General features: G+C 27.9%; 2 protein-coding genes across 4 annotated transcripts in view; both read left to right on the forward strand.

Annotated features, from left to right (window-relative positions):
• The window catches only part of LOC100203445 (phosphatidylinositol-binding clathrin assembly protein LAP), a 71,750-nt gene extending 56,505 nt beyond the window's left edge, over positions 1–15,245 (forward strand). The window contains exons 8-14 of one of the 3 annotated variants that reach the window (XM_065792225.1): positions 3,616–3,667; positions 5,354–5,579; positions 5,700–6,040; positions 10,596–10,814; positions 13,528–13,763; positions 14,192–14,331; positions 14,908–15,245. In XM_065792225.1, the coding sequence (XP_065648297.1) occupies positions 3,616–3,667; positions 5,354–5,579; positions 5,700–6,040; positions 10,596–10,814; positions 13,528–13,763; positions 14,192–14,314 (1,197 nt within the window). In that variant the 3' untranslated portion in view covers positions 14,315–14,331; positions 14,908–15,245. Of the gene's footprint in view, positions 1–3,615; positions 3,668–5,353; positions 5,580–5,699; positions 6,041–10,595; positions 10,815–13,527; positions 13,764–14,191; positions 14,332–14,462 lie in introns of all 3 variants that reach the window. The other 2 variants (XM_065792223.1, XM_065792224.1) reach the window with 2 other exon arrangements.
• A 732-nt stretch (positions 15,246–15,977) lies between these two features.
• On the forward strand, positions 15,978–16,921 carry LOC100199853 (exosome complex component RRP40). Its single transcript, XM_065792226.1, has one exon. It carries the CDS (start codon positions 16,039–16,041, stop codon positions 16,777–16,779), a length of 741 nt encoding a protein of 246 aa, XP_065648298.1. The 5' UTR covers positions 15,978–16,038; the 3' UTR covers positions 16,780–16,921.
• The last annotated feature ends 6,149 nt before the right edge of the window (positions 16,922–23,070 follow it).

The following is a 23,070-nucleotide window of genomic DNA, read 5'->3' on the forward strand; positions in this document are numbered from 1 at the left end:
TAAACTGTTTAAAACAACTTGAAAATTTAATTTTCTATAAATTTTTAACAGTAAAAAAAATTATTTAAAACTCTTACAAAACAATCTATAAATTTGAAACAGTTATAAAAAACTATTAAAAATGACGAAAACATTATCGTGATAAAATGTTAAAACTTAACATTTTCACAAAAACCCGCACAATCACAAACAAGAATGATAATTAAATTCTTATTAAGTAAGTTTTCTTATCTAAGTAACCTTATCAAATTCCCATGATATTTCTATCTATTGCTTTTTCATTCATTATATTTTTTAATAAAAGTTAGCGTTCACTTTTTTCATTCAATAAAATAAAGTGAAAGAAAAAAATGCGTCTAAATAATAGAATCTTTTACGATCTATTACTTTTTTTGATTGCTAATAGAAAAAGTATTAGATCGTAATCGTAAATATTTTGATCGTTTTGTAATTATTTCACTAGTTTAATGCTTAGAATATTAAATTTTCTTCCTCGCTTTCGCTTTCGAAAAGCGAGGAATTAAATATTCTAAGCATTAAACTAGTGAAATAATTACAAAACGATCAAAATATTTACGATTACGATCTAATACTTTTTCTATTAGCAATCAAAAAAAGTATTAGATCGTAAAAGATTTTATTATTTAGACACATTTTTTTCTTTCAATTTATTTTATTGAATGAAAAAAGTGAATGTTAACTTTCTTCCAAATCCAATATTGTAACTGTCGCTAGATCAATGTCTGTTTTTCCTGACTTTCTTTTACTTTTTTCCGGATAACGATGAAAATTTGCTGACAATCGTCTAACTTTATCATTATACCATTCGTCCATAGCAGTATCAGGTTCAAATTTGTCAATCTCAGTATCTTCTTTACTTATCCGAAGTAGAGATTCTAAGAGATCTCGTCTAAGACAACTTCTCCAGTCATTTTTTACGCGATTCATACATGAAAACATTCGTTCTACTTTCGCATTTGTTAAAGGACAAATTAAAAATAGTTCAAAAATATTAGGAATATTTCGGCATTCTTTGACCAAATTTGATTTGGAAAAAACAATTTCCCAAATTTTCAAATAATACTCATTTTGATTGTTACTTATGATAGGAAACATGTATGCTTTTAAAATGATCCACTCATGAAGTATATTATTCAAATCACATCCTACACCAATTAAAAATTCAGAAAAATGTTCAACAACTTCACTGATAGCTTTATCACCAAAAGTTCCATCATTCACATTTAAAGGCCAGATATAAACGTCAAGTAAAGCTACCAAATGTATAAACAATGGTGATTTTTGGAGAGATTGAAAACGGCCTTCCATACATATGGTAATATTTGCAATAATTAGCTTGAACTGGTCAAGAACATAGCTATTAACTTCGGTATATTGAGAAAGTGCAATATTTTGATAACATTGCTTTGAATCAATTGTCTCAATATCTTTAGACAGTTTTTTATAATGGGTCATAACACTTGTATCATCAAGCAAATTGTCTAGCGAATTTTCTAGAAGAATTTGCAGCTTGGCCATTGTCCATGTAAATTCTTGAACTCTTCTTACAGCTTTACTGGATCATGAATATTGTTCTGAAAACTTAAACTCAGACGCCGAAGGGGAGATAAAACATCAAGATATATTGATAAATGAATAGGCAAATGATAAAAATTGATAAAATGATAAAACGCATTTTTTCGTCGCTTTAAAAAACCCTTTAACTCTGCTCTCTTTGCTACCTGGGAGTCTGTTATAGCCAATGATTCAATATGTGTCATAAACACACCATAATTTTCTAAAGCAATTTTCATTTCTTTATACTTGTGATCAATCCACCGAGTTCCGCATGCTTTTGTTGGTTTCGGAACGCTATTACCCCAAGCTTCGGCTAATCCTTGTAGTTCTCGGTAGCGCTTTGGTGACTTTTGATACCAGTGATAAAGTTGTAAAAGTAGTTCGTCAACAGTTTTGAAGGCAGATAAATTTTCAAACGCAACTTTTAAAGCAAGTTCAAGTCGATGGTTAAAACAGTGTACAACTTCCAGCCAAGGAGAACCTTCCTTCAGTAATGCGCCTAAACCAGCATAAGCTCCTAGATTAACGTTAGCTCCATCAAGATTTACACCCAAATAAATGTTTATAAGAATTGGTAATACCAACTCTTGTAAAAGCGTCTGTTATACATTTTTTCAGGCCAACAGCATTAGAATTCTCTGCTGTTTCAATAGATAAGAATTCTACTTTTGGACTTCTGTCTTTTAAATAAAGAATGTAAATCAATTCCTGTTTGGATACAGCTGAATCTGTGCTTCCATCACAGAGAACACAGTAAAATCTACAATTTTTTAAACATTCCGTTAATTAGTTTTTAATTGCTGTGCCAATGTAATCTGTAATATTGCAGATGCACAGTCAGTGCCATAAGAATTTCCTCATTTGTAACCTTATTCTTCTTTTCTAATGCAATCAAATAAGAATAATCTGTGAATGGATGCTCTCGTTTTGCCAAGTAATACGCAATATTAAACTTTTTCCGTAACAAGTCAGTGTCTTTTATAACCATTTTACGTAAACCACGCCCGATTGGAGGATTATGAATAACATGGTTAGATAATGAAACTGAACCTAATGTTGTTTGTTGATGAATTCGCGTGGCCTCTTTATGTTGGGCTCTGCTTAAGTTCGATGCCAGTGAATCTTTTTTTATTGATATTGTTCCTGGTTTGATCCAGGTCATGGAAAACAATTTTGTTTGACTTATCCGTTTTTCAAATTGTTTACATAAACTGCATCTTAATCTTATAACTTCATTTCCATTTAAATCATATTCTAACTCGCAATTAAAATGTTTTTCCCACTTTTTAACTGTAGATAATCTGCATCTGTGGTCCTTATTTGCATCCATTTATTGCTATTAATTTAAAATTAGCAAGTGTACTAACAAACTTTAAAGTTTTTTTTTAATAACTATTTAGAGTCTATAATGCCTTCAACTATTCTTTGCAAAATAAACTTATAAAAATATTATTAAATTTGTTCATAATGAATGAGCTAAATCGGAATAAAGCCCTTGAGAATTCGAGTTAAGAAAGTGACTTTTCAATCGATTAATTTTTATTTCTTTTTTCAATCAAAATCTTTTATTTCTTGATTTGAATAGGTATTTAACCGTTTGTTTTTTATAAACTTTTCCTTCCTTAAGCAATCGGTCTTTTTCCTGCATTAAAAAAAAGAAAGATCGCGAAAAAACAAGTTTTAAGAAAAAACTAATCGTGAAGGTGCGAAAAGTAATTGCGATCGCGATACGCTTAATTCGAGCCCTGACTAATATTTAAAAGAGAATGACAAATAGGCAAACAAGAATATAACAGGCAAGCCTGAATATTCCTAATGAATTTAAACATTTAGACTTTTATTTATGCGCTTCAAATATTTTAAAATTTTGTTTATTGAACAAGTAGAAAAATTATAGGAACTGAAGGAGTTTACAATAGCAATTTTTTTGGTTTGAGAACACAAAAACTTTTGTATTCTCAATCATTTATTTTTCCATTATACCGTTCTTATAAGTCTGTATTTGCTCTTAGTTTGCATGTTATAATTTTAATTCAGGATTTGATTCGTTCATTTGCTTGTTATAATGATGGAATCATAAATTTATTAGGTATGTTGCCTTGATTTAATTGTTATTTTGTTATATTTATTTAACTATAACCATATATAACCAAAAAACTGTATTTTGTTTGATAACTATATAGGGTAAGTTAGTATATTTTCGGTCGCTTTTTTAACTTGGTTACTTTAACTCAAATTTTTTAAAGATTAAAAGTTTTAACAGTTGAAACTGAAAAGTTATTGATTTTAGTGATTGGGGTTGTGGTTTGTTGATATAATTTCTATTGTTCACCACTATTTTACAAACACAAAACAAGAACATTTATTCAAAAACGTCAAACCATTACAGTAGTGTATGCTCTTAAAAAGAGATAAAAACATGGTGTAGCATTACGCAGAGCAGATAAAATTGCATCAAACAGAGCGTCATTTTGCACTTCCAATATAATTGAAAAATATTTTAACAATTACAAGAAGCAATACAATGAAGTCAAAATTGATAACTTAAAAATTTCACATATTTGAATTTGCGATGAGTATGGTTTTAGTGGTGACCAATGAAAAGTTTCAATTTTATGCCAAAGAGGTACAAACCATGCTCTTAAACTTACAGAAAACAATGAAAAAATTAATTATACTGTAAATAACCGCGCCAATGCATCAGGCTTCTACTTACCTCTTTTTGTTGTTTGTAAATCAAAAAGATAATCATATCAATCATGGTCCAAAAATGGTCCAACTGACACAGTGTATACAAGATCAGATTCAGGATGGATGAAAAATCGTAACTTATTGAGTGGTTAGAATGGCTATTCATAGCAGCAGTTAAATCGATTATTAGATTATATATATAGATAGACAGCACTCGTGTTATTAAAAATTATTGAAATATGTAAAGGAAACAATGCCCGATTGGTCTGCCTACAAACTCATTTAAATCATATTTTAAAGCCTCTAGATGTTGGAATATATTCTCACATTAAACTTACCAAGAAAAATGTATTAAAATCATATAATGAATCATCAAAATGCAAAAAAAGTTGGTTAAGCTAATTTTCCAAGTTTATTAAATATTTTATATGAAAGTGGGAAGTGCTTCACCAGAACACAGTCAGTGTGTTCAAAAAAATAAAGTTTTTTCCTTTTAAAAATCTATTATTGGCCTGTCAAAATTGACAATAACAGGAACATTTGAAAATCCAGCATTTGAGGAAGCATCACAATCAGTATTGACTTCTTTTTTTTTTTAATGTTAATTCACCTCCTTAAGTCCAAGAAGGCCACTACAGATGAGGAGGCTACTTAATTGTGGTTATAACGCTCTCTCAACTCTATAACTCTGAAACACAATCCTTGGCAAACAAGGCCGCTGCAAAACAATTTGAGCGCGATACTACCGGGGGCGTGGTGGAGATCAAACTCAAAGCTTATGAAGTAAGCGCTCTACCACTACACCACTACCACATAATCTATAACTGTTATCGCATAACTATTAACGACTACACAGCATTCATCTATTTCAGTTGAATATTATAACATAACATACATTTTAACTAAAATTGGTTTAAAATCTGCAATAAAAATATTTCTGTTATAAATTGTAATAAAAATTTTTTTTAAATTCTGTATTTCTCTGTAAACAAACATTACATACTATATTATGAATGTATGTATAAATGAATATTACTTTTTAATATAATCATTTCTTGTAGTAATTTATAAAAATTTTTTTCAGAAAAATATTTTGATATGAAAAAAGCTGATTGTAAAGCTGCTCTTGAGATTTACAAGCGTTTTCTTGCAAAAATGGAAGATGTATCATTATTTTTAAAAGTTGCAGAAGAAGCTGGAATAGATAAAGGTGAAATTCCTGATCTTGCTAAAGCACCACAGAGTTTATTAGAAGCAATGGCATCTCATTATCAATCCTTAGAAAAAGGAAAAACAGTTTCGACTGGAAAGTAAGACTTAGATAACTTTTTGTTTTTATATACAAAAAATTTTTATATACAAAAATATTCTTGGTTTAATGTTTTAGGTTTGCTACTCAAAGCTTTATTCTATATTATTTTAAATTATAGACCTATTACTTTGGCATCATTGAATCTAGAAACATCTGAATTTGTAACAAGCAATTCAAGTAAATCTTTAAATGATTCAGACACTGCTGATGTATACTTGGAGCAAGAAAGAAAAATGTTAGAAATGTTTGAAAAGCGAAAAAAAGAAGAAACTAAAAATATGGTTCCACAACAACCAGCTACAATAGCATCGCGTTTTCAGTCTGACCAATCACAAAATCCATTTAGTCAACCACAGCAAACAATGAATAACAATACAAAACCTTCTGATGATTTAATGTTGCTTTCAGTTAACTCATCTGTTTACCAGCAACCACGACTACCAAACCCATACTTGTCTAGTAATTTTTTTTTTAATTTAAATTTTTTTTTTTTCATTTATATCTGTATAAATTCTAAGACTATAAACTAGGGTGAAACATAAAATATAGAGGTGTATAAACTATTTTTTCTTATATTTCAATCTGATTTGTACAGATCGCCATCAGAAGTAAAACAAAATCAAAAATACTAAAAATTATTAATGTTTTTCACACAAAAATGCCAAACATTAAAAAGAATAAAACATAGCAACATCAATAAAAGTTATGTTTGATTCTTTTAATAGTTATTGTTTTCTTAGAAAAATTTTTAATTATAATTAATATTTAAGTAATTATACTCAAATGTATCAGAAAATAAGTCACTTTTAAGTAACCACAGCAACTAAGCAAAAATATCTTGGAACAGTTAAAGGCCATTTTCCACGAAATTTATTATATTAGTAAATATAATAATTTAACATTTTTATTGATATTACTAGATTACATTCTATTTTTAATGTTTTTTTTAACAGTGTGGAAAATTTTCACTTTTTTTTTTTTTTTAATTTTATTTTACACTGCTGTAAAATAAATGATTAAAAAACTATTTAAAACTATAAAATATTTAAAAAAAATCCCTAAATCTATTTTTGTTATGTTAAATTTAATGTTAAATTTAGTGATCAACCCAAGTGAGTTGTACATATTTACTAATAGTTTTAAATAATATAAATTATAAAAGTTTTATATATTAAAATCTGAACAAATATTTTAAGTGTAAATATGGTCAAAAAAATATATATATAATTTGTAGTAAATTTGATTTTGTTCATATATGTGTGTGATGTGCCAAAGTATTAGTATCAAGTAAAGGGTGTTTTTTTTAGAGGTATAGAACTTTAAGTTGGCATTACTGTTCAAGATGGCGACCGATTTAACAGGTGACAAATGATTTATTCTCAGTTTGGTTTGGCAATTCATCATGAATAGACTCACGCCTGAACAACGCTTGCAAATAGTTCAATTTTATTTCGAAAATAATGGTTTTGTGCAGAATACGTATCGCGCACTACGTCCATTTTATCCTCGACAAAATCATCCATCAGAGCAGTTAATTCGATTAACCATGGAACGTTTTCGCACCACGTTTACTCTTATTGATAACTCGCATCCCCAGAGACGCTGTACGGTGCGTACAGAAGAAGCTATTGCTACTGTAGAGCGTAGCATTGCGGAAGACCCGAATGAGTCTATCCGCCATCGAGCACAGGAATTGGATCTGTGTCCATCCACTTTATGGAAGATTTTGCGGAAGGATCTTGGTATGCGTGCTTACAAAATCCAACTCGTGCAAGAATTGAAGCCAAACGATCATCAAGCAAGGCGTAGATTCGTCGAATGGGCCCAAAATGAGATTGCCGTTGTTCCCGATTTTCATAAGCGAATTTTCTTAAGCGATGAAGCGCACTTCTGGTTGAATGGTTACGTTAACAAACAAAACTGCCGCATTTGGAGTGAAGATAATCCTCAAGTGTATGTCAAAACACCGTTACATCCAGAAAAAATGACTGTTTGGTGCGCTTTATGGGCTGGTGGAATCATTGGTCCGTACTTCTTCAAAAATGATGATGGCCAGAACGTTACAGTCAATGGTGATAGGTATAGAGCCATGATTACAAACTTTTTCATTCCTGAATTGAACAACCATGATGTCCAGGAGCTGTGGTTTCAACAAGACGGCGCAACATGTCACACAGCTCGTGCCACAATCGATTTATTGAAAGACACGTTTGGTGACCGCCTAATTTCACGTTTTGGACCTGTGAATTGGCCTCCAAGATCTTGTGATTTAACACCGCTAGACTACTTTCTGTGTGGCTATGTAAAGTCATTGGTCTATGCGGATAAGCCACAAACACTTGACCATTTGGAGGACAACATTCGCCGTGTTATTGCCAATATACGGCCACAAATGTTGGAAAAAGTCATCGAAAATTGGACGTCCAGATTGGACTACATCCGAGCCAGCCGTGGCGGTCATATGCCAGAAATTATATTTAAAATGTAATGCCACAAGATTATCTTTCTAATAAAAAAAAATTCTTGTCAATCGAATAATCCATCGTTGTTTTATTGCAATTTAAAGTTCTATACCTCTAAAAAAAACACCCTTTATCAACGTTTTTTTCTTGGTATTGATATATGTAAAAAAAGAGCCCATGCTATTATCACAAATACCTTTCAATGCAATGTAGCAGCACACTTTTGTATGTCCTACTTATTTGTCATTCAATGCATAGCTTGACTGACAAATAAGTAGGAAATATAAAAGTGTGCTGCTACATTGACTGAGGGCTTGGGTTGAGGAAAGGTTATCTTTAGGGATATGTTATAGAGTTATCCTTAGGGATAAGGTTATATTTCTGTAAATAATTGTTCTTGTATATAAAATTAAAAATGAAGTATAATATGTAATAATTAGATAAAAATAACAAAAATAGATTTAAAAAATGTATTTTTGTAGCAAAATATTAAATTTAAATATGTATAAATACAAATATTTAAAAAAAAGGACACATAGAAAGAGTGAAAAAAAAAGTTGTTTACAAAAATAAAATAAAATGTCCCTGTATCCACTACTCGATGTAGTTATGGCAGTTTTAAATTATTTTATTTCTTTTATTTGGAATTAGCATGATTTGTCAGTGTATTATATCCGAACAAGAGCTTTAGATGTTATAATTTTTTTGCTTCAGTTTTTTATGTTTAAAGAAACTTTTTTCTTTTTTATATAGTTTTCAAAACTTTTTTACTACCCCTAATAGTGAATCTAAAGAACATCATTTAGTCTTTAGATCAATTCAACAGTGTTAACTTAATATTAGTTAAAATCTTTTTTAAAAATGTGTTAACCCACTATAGATTCTAGTTCTAATCTGTTCTGGCACATATTAAGTATAGTTATCAAAATACAAAATTTCTATCAATTTTCACAAAAAGTTTATAAATTCTGACCAACAAAGGGCTTATTGTTAAGAAAAAATACCAATAAATGATCAAAACAAATCATATTATTAAACTATGATGTTCTATGAATCTTTAGTCTGGGTTTTATAGTCTCAAATATTTTTAATTTATGTTGCAACAAAAGTTTAAAATTTTAATTTTTTTTTTATCTTTTCTTAATTCAGAGACTATTTAATGGAAATATGTTGTGATCAGCAAAATATCATACAGATGCTGTAATATTTTATGAGTATATATTTATATATAGTATATATAGTTTATATAATAGGAGTATATATTTATGTGTGTATATTTGTTGGCTGGTATTCTTTTTAATGGAATGATCTCACATTTGTATGAATGTTGTACAGATTTTATGTAAATATTGCATTTGTGAGTTATATGAAAAAATATATGTAAAATATATATGAATTTTATGCAAATGTTGTGCAGATTTTAAGTGAATGTTGTAGCAGCTTTAAGAATGTTGTGGCAGATTTTAGAATATTGTAGCAGATTTTGAATGTTGTAGCAGCTTTTAGAATGTTTAGGGTTTCGTAACAATCAAAAAATTTTCTTTGAAATAAAATAAAACTGTTTTATTTTATTTAATACTTGTATTTATTAGAATCAAACATCAAAAGTATCATATAAAAGAGCTTGAGTTTATTAAATGTTTAAATGTAAAGGATATATTCTTTGCATTCAAACATTTTTCTTCTCATTAAGTGATTAATTAGTCAGTTTTAACTTGTTTAATACAATGCAAAAAAAAAAAATTCTAATATGTAGTTAAAGAGAAAAAATGGTTAGGGGCTGCTCTGAAAGATTTGTTGAAGGTTTTTTTTTTGTCTTGTTGAAAGTCTTTTAGAAAAACAACTTTAATGAATAGTAACTAAGAACAGAATAGGAAATAGAAAATGTCTACAACTAAATGTTTGAATAGACAAGTTAATTTATATAAAATTGTTATGTGGTTAACTGTATTTGGATTTTTTTTTTTAATTTAAACTTTTTTTTATAAAAATGGACATAAAATAAAATAAAAATGAAAAATATCTTTTCACTTTTTGTCTTTGTACTAAATTACTTGTCTCTCAGATATGCAAAGGGAAGAGAGGAAGATGTAAAATGTTGTAACAATATGCTACATATTATGATTTTGACTCAGATTTCATGCTCAGTTAAAAACTTTAACACAAATGTTATGATTAAGAATTATATTTTTCAAGTTTAATTATTTGTTCATAGTTTTGTTATGTGATTCGTACTATTAAATCTAATTCTCCCCCACAGAATATTACTAATCAAGACACCTAACATGAAACTATATTTTGTTGATCTTCCAAAAGTAATAAAAATAAAAATGTATTTAACTATTTTTTTATTATTATTACATTAAAAAAAATATATATACCTAAAAAAACATCATTTTAAAAGTCAAATCAAAATATGCATTCCATACAAATTAGTTTGTGTATGGAATTCATAAAAAATTAATAAATATGTTTGTATTCATATTTGCATGACTTCCTGTTTTTAATATATCATTTAAGAAATTTATTTTAATAAAAAAAAACTTGTTTAGATTCTAATTTCAATGTTGGATTCAATTCTATGAATGCATTCGATTTAAATAGTGCGTTTAAAAGTCAACAATCTACAAGTCAACCTAATCTTCTTGATGATGATATTTTAACTCCAGAATCAACATATACATTTCAAAAAACCTCAAATCCAACAAGCAATTCAATTGGATTAACCGGAGATCTGAATAAAGGCTTAGAGCGTGTTGCACAATCATTAGGTATATACAAGTCAATGTTCTTTTGTTTTTTTTATTTAGTTTGATCAAAATATTAATTTTTTGAATTCATTTTACCAGTAAATACCACAATTAAGATTAAAGAATTAAATCCTAATAAAATAAAGTTTATTAATAAATCAAAAATTACTGTTTGGTTTTAACAATAATTACATGTAGTTGACTTGAAATAAACTTATGTCATTTCTTTGATGCCACGGCATAAAAGCACAGCAAATGCAATAAGTTTCTTAAATTTGAGCAATGAGTTGTTAAATTATAGCTGTAGATGCAGCAGAATCCACATTAATCCACTTTAAAAATAAGTTAAATTGGAATAGCCACAATGGAGTGTACATATATTAACTGAAGCTTTATGTTTGACAACGCACTCTTTTAATCAAAAGAAAGGTATTTCTAGATTTAAAACTGAAAAATAAAATATTGCATCAAATATAAAAAAAAAAGAATGCAAATACTATAAATTGTGTACAACCCCTTATCAAAAGATCCAAAATCGAGAAAAAGTGGAGTCAGGAGAAATCGAGAAAAAACTCAATCAGGATCAGAAAAAAAAAGAGAGTTTCGATGATGTTTTGTTATAAAATAAGAAATTAAACTATCAAGTTGATAATTAAAGATTGTTATTGTATTTATTTCTTTAATATTATATATTTTCATTTAAAGTTCATTATAAATTAAAAAATGTATATATATTTTTTTATTTCTTAAAATTTTTTTATCACAATTCTTTCACAAACAGGTTTTATTTGATAAATGGTTTAAAATCTGTGGTGGCTATTTTAAATTTCAAAATTGCTTCAGATTTCACACCAATTACTACGTATTCTTTTAACTGATTGGTGTAGGTCTTGATTTTTTTGGCTTTTTAGCTGTTGATTGATTTTGATTTAGAACTTCTTGAATTTCAGCATAAAAAGATGTTGATTGTGATGGTTCTCCTTGTTTGCCTTTAGCGCGATTATCTAATTTTGGTCAGAGACTATTTACTTTTGTTTCAAATATTTGATCAAATAATTTTGTAGCAGAAACTTGAATATCTTTTTTCGAAGCACGAAAAAATGCATGGTTTTTATAAGAAAAAATCGGATACCAGCATAATGTTTTTACAATTTTCATATCTGGAGAATAATGTCTCTGCAAATTTAGAAATGTCAGTTTCTACAATCTTCAATTTGCTAACTAACATTTCCATAATAATGTCACACTCCAAAATTGTGATATTTTGTTTTTCCAAGCAAACTGCAATAGCAGCAATGACTTCCAATAAACCAGACAGTGATTTCAACAAATTCAAGTTAATGTCATTTAATATGTTTAGGCAGCTTAGTTTCTTTTAAGTATTTTAATAATAATAATTAGTAATAAGTATTTTTTATTTTTACCCCTTAGCTGTAAAAAAAAACTTATCTAAAGATCTAAAAATCTTTTTATCATCTCAAAAACACTGTTCTATCTAGTGCGGTTGTCAAGCAGCAGTCCTTTGTCATGTAAAGATCTGTAAATTTTGTGTATGTTTCTTTTCGAACTTCATATCAAAACAATGATTATTTCAAGAACTTAATTAACTTAATATTTTTATTTTTGTTAGTAAATTAAATTATAATATTATAATATTCTCTGCCAACTGTGAGATCACATTAGGTTGTCATTGAAATTTTTTTTTTCTAAAGATAACACTTTCCTTTTTAAAACAACAACTTAGAATTATTGTAAAAGCAACAGAAAAAAAGAAAAATTTAATTATTTTACCAGTAAAAAAATGATTTTTTCCAAAAACTTTGTCGGAGTTCCGTCGAAGTTTCTCAATTTCTCTCAAACTCCGAAAAACCGAAAAAAATCCGACAAGACAGAGTTTCGAATGGATCCATTGCTTACCAGTATGATGGAACATTAAGTGTGGATTTTAACGCAAGTTAAATCTGTTGACATTTGATGCATTGGTACATTTTTTTAATTAACTCTTTTGGGTTTGCTTTGTTTGATTCCATTTCATTTATTTGTTAAAGATTCATCAGATAAAAGACATTCCACCAATTTTCGCTTGAATCTTGACCATAGGGTGACTTTGGCATTCCTGTCAATTTACCCCAAAAACTGAAACATGCATTTTAAAAAAATTTCAGAGAATGTTAAGAAATCTTAAAATACTAAGAAAGATATTAACTATAAAAAAAAAGCGTATTGTAAGGCAAAAAATATCATGTATAAAAAAACATCAAAACACGCCTAAATAAAAACATGTCTCAAGCCTATTGGCTGATGCCTTGTAATTTTAATTTTAAACTAAGAAAAGCATAATTACATAAAATATTTTAAAATTATTTATATAAAAACATAAGATATAACTGCATATACCATGAAAACACAAAAGTATAAGATGTAAAACTTGAATACACATAAGAAAAACTTGTTTCAAGTCTATGTACTGATGTTTTTTACAGTTGATGAAAATTTATAGTTTGATCAACCATCAAATGTTGTTAAAAACAAAATGATTCTTTACTAGTTATGAATTATTTTTAAATTTTTTCTATGCACACTGAACATCAGCTTTATATGCTTGCCTAACTAATTTTTAAAGCTTTTGCTTTTTTTTATGCAATAAATTTATTGAATGTGAAGTCAACTTTTTAATACTTATAAATATAATAAATTATTATCAAGTTGAGTTTTTTTTTATTATTATTATCAGACGGTCTAAATGTTAATCCTAACACAATGAAGGCTAACACAAGTAAAGGTCATCAATGGAAAGCTCAACAAAGTACGACAAAAACAGGAGGTTCCAACTTTCAAATGAATACCGTTGCACGATCTACACTCCCACCCTCAGCTGCTTATGGAATATCTCCAAATTTAATGCAAAATCCTGGTTATATGATGCAGTATAGATCTCCAATGCCACAAAATTTTGGAATGCAACCGCAGGTAATATTTTTTCCAAACTTTTTTTCAGGAATGAAAGGATATTTTTTAAGAGTAAAAGGCTTTAAGATTTCAGTGCTTAGTTGTGAAATTAATGATAGGTTACAGTTAATCTTCCTTATTAAGCTACAAAAAGTGTATATTACATGTTTGAGTGAATTAAATGTTTAATAGTAAATAGTAAAATTAAATGTTTAATAGTAAATAGTATTATAATAGAATTAAATGTTTAATAGTAATTAGTAAAAGTAAATAGGTTTTAGGGTCTTGAAAAACGAAGTAGAGTGTGTGTTGAGCTAAGTAAAGTGAAAAAAAAAAACATATAATATTAATTAATTTATATTGTAAAATGCAGCATAATATAAAATTTCGATAAACAATTTTTCAAACATCTTTTTGTAGATAAATTTTTTTTTATCTTTTTATTTAAGCCAATGTATGGTTATCCAGTCGTCCAATACCCACAATCACCAATGCTTATGCAAGGTAACATGTTAAATCAAAGACCAACCCTGTCGCAGAACAACTTTACAAATAATTCACCATTTATGTAAAATGATATTTATGTATGGTATGTAAAGTTATATGATTTTAGCTTTTTTACTTTTTTTTTGCAGTTTTTTGTTTCTCAGTTAATATTTAATTTTATGTATGTGCATAATATGTATGTGTGTATTGTTAAATCTTGTTGTACTTCTTTAGATTATGAAAAATAGAGATCGAACAACAGTATTATAGGTTTTATAATTGTGAATTTGAAAGGATTCATATATAGATTTTTTGAAAATTTGTAAACTTTCTACTTGGCGTGTTTATCCAAAAATAAACAAAATCGGTTGTTTTGTTTTTGTTATTTTAAAAACATGATAAACTAGATAACATTTAAAAAAGGTTTTGTGTAATTCTTTTGATTATCCACAGATATATAGTTTTACACAGATATATAGTCTTTAATGCCATAAAGTAACCTTAGTAATTTTTTGGGGTTTTTTTTTATATTTTTTATCAAACATAATTGTATAACAATTAATAACATTACGAGAATTTAGCTTAAATATTTGAGAGTGTGATTTAGTACACGAGGTATGTAGCATTATTATATTTAGATTTTCAACAGTGGAATAATTTTAATCTCGATTTTTTGCAGCTACTTTTGAAAGTCAAATGAATCTACGAATCGTTTCATCAGATCTGTTTTGTAATTTTTTCATGAGAATTTTATGAGAAATTCGTTACGAAACACAGTTTACATAGTTGTGGAAAATTTTTAATTTGAACTCTAAAATTATCATTTTCTTATGTTTTGAATTCAAATTTATTACGATGTTAAATTATAAGTTTCAAATTTTATATTAATGATTTTTTATGTTTAGATATTTTCACTTTTTATTATTTATTTTTCTGTTTCTTGTTTGCAAAATGTTTTGTGTTAATGACAATTTTTCTGTATTTAATTATAAGATTAAATAAATGTTTTATAGATTTTTTAATGTCTTTTTTTTCTTATGTTGGTTAATAAATATTAAAGTAGATTTCTCATTTTATTAATATTGAATAATTTTTTTATTAATGTTGCATAATGTTATTAGAATGATAATTAAAATGTTAGATAATAAATTAAACGTTGTTGGATTTTAAATATATTTGTTAAATTTGATTGAGTAAATATGTATAAACACTATTTTTAAATTTATATTATATATTTTTTAAGGGTTTTATTATTAGGAAAAAAGAAAAAAAATTCTTTCTAATTTAATCAGAATAATTAGTTGATAGTAGTAGATAGTTGTAGTTGAGTTGTAATAAACTTAATAAACCATGTAAAAATAGCTTTCTTTTGTGCTTTTTCAATTTTTCTTCATAGCTTTTTGTGGCAAAGCATTTTTTTTTCAAAAGAGCTAAGGAGTTATTTTTTAAATTTACCAGTATGAATTTAGAAGGAAAAAAAATTCTTCTAAATTCATTAAATTTAAAAAATTGTTAATATATTTCTAAAAACTGTTAATATATTTTTGAAATTGAATTCGGAAATAATAATATATGCAGTTATACCCGCATTCATGTTAGTACTATATTTGTTCTTATATTTTGAATTTACATCTAATTATGTTAAAAATGTTAAATTGATTACTTGATTTAATGTGATTTTATAATGTCGATGATTAAAAAAAACATTCTTGGGTATACTTTTAATCTGATTTTAAATATTATTTTTTTTGAAATGTTTGCTTAATTTCTTAGAAATAGTTTATTTTTATTGTGATTGCTTTTCTACTTCATGGAAATAATGGACATTCTTAAAAAAAAAATTGATACAGTTTTTTTACCAGGAGATACTATTTTACCAATATCTTGCTTATCCTCAACAGAGGGTATTTTGAAATTTGGTCCTGGTCTTCGTCAAGAAGGACAGGATGTTGTTGCATTTAAAGCCGGCATTCTAAGAATGAAGAAAAAACCTTTATTCATTTGGATTGACACTAATCAAAAGCGTTATGTTGCAGTTAAAGGTGATACTGTGATAGGAATTATAACAACTCGTGGAGCTGACAGTTACAAAGTTGATATAGGTTCATGTCAGCCTGCCTATTTAAATAATTTGTTATTTGAAGGAGCAACAAAGCGCAACAAGCCAAATTTAAAAATAAATGACCTTGTTTTTGCTAAATTGATTGTAGCAAATAAAGATATGGAACCAGAGATAACTTGTATAGATGAAAATAATAAAAGTAATAACCTAGGGCCGCTTAATGATGGATATATGTTTACAGTCTCATTAGGCCTGAGTAGAAAGTTGCTGCAACTTCCAATGTGCAAAGTTCTGAGTTTGCTAGGAAAACATTTTCCGTTTGAGATAGTTGTTGGATTGAACGGTAGAATCTGGATTCATTCTAAAGGAATCATTGATACTATAGCCATTGCTAACGCGATTGTTTCTTCGGAGTTTATGGATGATAATGAAGTTACATTAATGGTTAAACAATTAATAGAAAGCATTGCAGGTTTTGAAGAAGATTGATTTATATATTCATTTTAGTTTTAGGAATTTTAAAATGTTATTTTTTGGATTCTTTTAAAAACTGCTTTATGTTGTTTTTAACCAAAAACCTTATTATAGTAATACTGTTTAAATTATTTAAATAAAAAAATAGTCGAGCTAATTGCTTTTTCTTATTTGTTACTCCTCTACAAAATCTGAGAATCATTAAATTTACTTACTACTGAATTTTTTATTAACAATTTCGTTAAAACAAGTATTATTCACTTTTACTTTTTTTTGATGCCAGGTAAGTTTACACGAATTTATGTCCTAGTAGAGTAAAATACTCTCAAATTTTCCTACTCAACTGAATTCAATTTTTGTTTGTTTTATTTAATTTTTTTTTTTTTTTTATAATATTGTTTGTGTACAGCTTAAAAACTCACCTTAAATGCAAATTGTTTTTAGTTAATATACTGCGATTGTCTTACATGGTGTCATCTTGAGTAATTTTTTTAATTATTATTTACAATGACGTAATTTAAGCTGATTAATATCTATTTTATGGCTTTTACTGCAATAGTAATTAAAAGTTAGTTGTATCAATACTCTGATTTATCATTACTGTTAATATAATTAGAGTATTTGTATAACCAATGAATTTTGAATCATTATTGCAGTATAAACCATAAAATAAATATTAATTGAAACCATAATTATTGTTTATATATTATTTGTATATAACTGCTATATAATTTTTAAGTTTATTATTTGGTTTTATTGTTATTTTCTACTATTAACATAGTTGTTAGTTTACTTTTAGTTGTTTGATGTTAATAACAACTTCTTAATGCTTATAATTATTTTATTAGAGATCGTCTATAAATTACGTCACGCTCTAAGAGGTTGGGGGGGGGTTGTGGTTTTGTGACGACTTGAACGAGACTTGTTACTAAAGAGTTACGATGTTTTGACGAGGGGGTGGAGGGGTCAAAAACGGTCGAAAATTGCGTGATGTAGTTTATGGATAGTTTATGTATAAGGGTCCTATTAAAATGTTTAACCGGATGATGACATCTAAGCTAATTGATTAATTACTTAAAGTGCACCCAGTAATAAGGAAAAAAAATTAAAAGTCTAAATACAAAATAAATTACGTCCTTTAGAAAAGTTTTTTCAACTTTAAAACCACTTTTATTATTAGAATTTCTAATCATAATTAGTAGATTATAGCTAGTTTATGACAAAACGAGTGACACCTAACTTACAATATAAGTTTATGGAGTTATTTGTAAATTTTAGTAATATTTTTTATATAAAATTGAAATAAGATCTGTACCAAACTTGGGTCTAACAGGAAATAAAGAAAGAAACAAAAAAATTATATAACTGCTGAATTAAAAAAAATAGTATTACTAAATTAAATAACTCCCAAACTTGTCAGAATATAGAAAAGAACCGTCGGCAAACCGAATGACTTGAAAATTAAAAAAGCCGATTGACTTGAAAATTAAAACTTTCATGCTTATTGGCGATATTTGTATTGGAGAGTATTTTAGGGGCTGTTCATATAATATGTGATACTTTTTTTGTCGTTTTTCTAACACCCCCTCCCCTATGTGGCATTTTGAAGAAACCCCATCCCCCACCCCCTGTGTGACGTGACAAAAAAAAATTTTTTTATAAGTTTATATTTTAATTGTAATAGTTTATTTTTATAAAAAAATACAATTGATGAATATCTGTCTAAAACCTAAATTTGTTCCCAAATCGGACTTTGACCTACAAGTATTGGAGTTCCATGCTCTTCAATAATTTTTGAAGGCCAGTTGAGGTCAGAGGTATCAATATCATCTTGATTATACCACTCAATTGTTTCTTTGTCCGAATTTAAAAAGACACACATGAGTTCAGATAGACGTTGAGCAACTAAGCATTGAGGTCTAACTTTTTGAATTTCATTCGAATATCCAATACTTGAGTAAACTGTTTTGTGTTGTTTCATTGAAATTCTTTGTATTATTGCATTCAAGACCATCTTCTCCTTGGAACAAAAAAATTGGTGGTGGAAGAAAACCAGTTGGAATAAGATGAAACAGTGAGCTGCGACGATGACCACAGCATTTTTGATCATTACATTTTACAATTTGAAGGAAGTATTGACTTTCTCTGACATCCCACTCTGCTCCAAAATGTTTTAACTGTACACATTTTTCACTGTTTGGTTTTATGTACTCGGCTTTAGTTTCAAATCCATCAATGACTGTGCTAGACCAAATTTCTGCAAGAACTTCACCTTTGGCAAAGTTTGCTTTCTCCATAACTTTGTCTGTTGTTTCTCCTCTTGATTTAAGATGGCTTCCAAAATGATCAAATGGAAGTATAATTCATGCTAGGTCATGGCTTAGCGGGACCATTCTTCTCTCAACCCTGTTAAAGGCACTTCTTCCAGGAGCATTAGTGGCCACAAACATTGCATCAAGATATGGCTCTTTGAAATAAGTCTTGGCACAATGAATTGTTTTTTGATATCTTGGATTTTCATCTGGCCCACCATCAACAGTTATAATTATGATTGGTTTGCTAACTCCCATCTTCAGTAAATAAGCTGCTTTTAAATGCAGGAAGATAGTTTATTCTGTTCATGTCTTCTAAGTGACGAATCATGTTTTGCACTTCTGATTGCTAAGTATGTTGGGCCAGAGTATGTGACTGCTTGTTTTTCCATGCAATCCTTTTTAATTTCTATGGCTGCAATTACTGAAGAAACAAGTTTGTGTTGAAAAGCAATTACAAAATCGTGATCAGCTAAAGTTACCTTGTACTCAATATGCATCATCATTGGTGCTTGTTTGCTTGCAGCTGTCAATCCAATTGGCACCCTAGCTTTATCGTCCTGGGAGTGAAACGTCACTTCTTTAGGACCCAAGACTCCCGCAAGTTCTTCAAGGTCACTAATGGATGATTTGGCAAATTTTGTGTTTGCGTGATATTTATGCTCAGAATTTTGTGCTCTTATTAACCAAACAGGTGCAGTTGATCACAGGCTAGCGGTCGACCTTTTGGTACTAAATTTTTAATTCCACACAACTTTTTTCTAATCTAATGCTTCTATAGTTTTTTTTCTTTTTAGTCTGGTTGCTGTTTGGCGCTCATTGTTTTTTTGACGAAGTACAAGATCTCGGCTTTTTTCCACCAAAAGTTTTTGTATTTGCCCTAGTATTTGGTAGTCTTCTTGTGACAACAAGTTGCAATTTCTTTTTTCAGTGAGATATGCAATATCTTTTTGTAAAATAAAAATTTCATTTTTTAACTGATCTTGTTTCGGGGCTTGTTTTGTTACAACTTTTGAGAAATTAGAATTTTCTTTTTCACACTTTTCACTTGTTGTAATTGATGGGGTCGCGTCAGCCACGCCATCAAAAGTGATTTTAGATTCAACCGCACGCTTTTTTGGTGTATTCGGTACTTGGTTCGGTAATTTTGTCCAGTTGGATAAAATACCAACTTTATTTCGGAGTTCAATTTGTTTAGCTCTTTTAACTTTTTTTCAACTTCTACATTTAAATCGGATAATGTTTTGCTCTTTGTTTTAATCTCAGACCAGATTTTATTTGTTTCTTCTTGAGACTTTTGCTCTGGTTTGTTTGCAAATGCTTTCAAATATCATTCATAAATAGATTTGTGAAGTTTTTCATTTTCACTAGACATTTTTAATCTATAACAACATCAACAACAAGAAAATAATTTTCCTTACAACCATTACGTTAAATAAGTATATAGTAAAGATATTATTAATAATAACATTATTAATAGTACAACTATTTAATAGTAGTACTAAAATTTTATATCATAGTAACTAAATAACTTAACATATAATAACAATGATAACGTAACTAAAGTAGTTCGACAAATTCATTATAATAGAGTGACACAAAACATTAAAAGTAATAATAACAATAACATTAAAAATTAAAGTATTGTAAAACTAAAACATTTATAGATCAGATGACGATCAAGAATAATATTTATGTTTAAAGATCAAGTTTTAAACAACTATTAATACTAAAATTTTTAGTATATTTATACAAATATTCATTAAAAAATAAAATTAGATTTTTAACGGTAACATAAATTGCTTTTAAATAATCGCCCACTATCTGGTTTTTCTTTGTTTGTAGAATCAAAATTTCTTTTTATGTCTGCAATTACCACAAATAACTTAAAAAAAAGCTAATTTAATTTTTTTATTCTTATTTGTTATGACTCCGTTAAACAATAAACGCTAGCTCTTGTGAAGTCGTTGCATAGCATTTTTCTTGAAAATTTTCGTATTGTATATAATTATCTTCGAGTTCGCAATTTTAAAAAATTACACAGTGATAAAATATTTGATTTAAAAAGTTATTTATCACGTCACATTGTAGCCAACCACCCCCCCCCCCTCCCCGATGTGATATTTTGTGACACTTTCCAATACCCCCTCTCCCCCCCCCCCCTCCCAAAGACTGTCACGTATTATTTGAACAGTCCCTTACTTCGAAAAACAGAACAACGCGTTTTAGATGCGATATAGCTAAATATGTTAGTTGTACCCTATATATTAGAATGCAATTGAAAACTTTCAAGTAGTTTCAAGAACGTCTAGCGGTGGTTATTACTAAACAGATCAAAATATCACAAAAAGAAAATGTCAGTGTGCAGCTTATAGTTCACACTTTAACTCTAAATATACCTACAATAAGATTGTTGTACGAAAGAAGGAAACAATTTATGATTGACAATTGATTTATATGAAAAATGAATCAAAAATATTTTCAAAATAATCTCAAAACTGACAGTTATTTATATAGAAAAAGTACGTTTCCTTGGAAAAAACATAAGATCTTGCTCAACCAAATTTTAACTCTCGACTTTAAAATTTATCATGCCTCATGACTACTTAGGTGGTTTAAACAACCACACTAAAGATGTTATTTAAAATCTTGTTTTAAAATAATATCAGATACGCGTTCAAGACGTGCGTAAACATTCATGAACCCCCTCTACTGGAACGGAGTTTATGATCCTTGTACTTTTGACATTTTCTTTAACCTGTATTCACGTACAAAAGATAAGTAAAACATAGTTCTGTGTTAAGAAAAATAATAAAAAACACCAAGGTTTTTAATTTCTGGATTTATCCTTCGTATTCGTATCGATATTTTTATTCTCAAAACGCATTTCAACATGTCTCAAAAGAATCATAAAAAAGATAAAAACGGTATGAGCACGTAATCAAAAAATAAATAAATAAATAACAAAGAAGTTTTAATGTTTTTCAAAAGTAGATTATAGTTTAAATAAAAGCCTTCAAGAAAAATAATATAAAAAATACATACCCAGTGAGCACGGGACATAAAAAAGACGTCATTTAAACGTTTGAAACATTCAAAAGACGTTTTTAAAACTTTTTTAAGAAGTTTTATTACATCTCGTGCGCACTAGGTATATTGTTTTACTTAAGCATTTATAATCAATTAATTGTTGTTATTTTACCCTTTTATTGGACAATTATAAATAGCTGTTTTTTCCTTTATCTTACCGTTCTTTTTATTACTTTTATTCTTTCTGCAATTATTGTACTGTAGTTCAATATATAAATCCCACTCAAAGGGGTATTTTTGGTCTATAGAAAACAACCTTTTTTGATGTAGTTTACTAAAAATAACGTCTAATCATAATTTTAAAATAGTTTTCTTCAAAAAATAAATTGTTCTGCTATATATATATTTCTCTCGAAATCAAAAGTAGTTAAAAAAAAAGGTCTAGATTATCCCACCCTACCCTACATTTTCTGGGCATTTACACGCTCAAGTCAGTTATTTCAATAAAATAAATAAGTATATTCAAACAAAAACCAAGTAATCATTGGGTTGCCATATGTTTAAAAATTTTAAATTTTGATTAATAATGTTACTTATGTTATTTTTTTGTTTTAAATTTCAAATTAGAGTTATACGTCATACTTTCTATATAAATGGTAGCTTAACTACATTTTGATAAATGCGTAAAATTGTAACTAATTTGATTTAAGATGTATAAATAAATAGCTAAAACAATCTTTTGAATAATTTTACGCAGAATAATAACTACTTAATTTAATTTAAGAAGCCATGTAATGTAGGTTAAATATTAGGCTTGAAATATTCAACTGAAAACAACAGGTTTAATACAATGCTTTTTTGCGTCCCGTAAATAACACAGCATATTATCAACTATAATTCCTAAACTTATAATAATTGAACGAAATTTCAATAAACAGGAAAACAGATAATTAATTTTGGGATG

The sequence above is a fragment of the Hydra vulgaris genome, chromosome 03 (assembly GCF_038396675.1).
Source record: "Hydra vulgaris chromosome 03, alternate assembly HydraT2T_AEP".
Classification (NCBI taxonomy): Eukaryota; Metazoa; Cnidaria; class Hydrozoa; order Anthoathecata; family Hydridae; genus Hydra; species Hydra vulgaris.

Coding starts and splice junctions, on each gene's coding strand:
- LOC100199853 (XM_065792226.1), top strand. CDS start 16,039: ATGGAAATAATGGACATTCTTAAAAAAAAAATTGATACAGTTTTTTTA.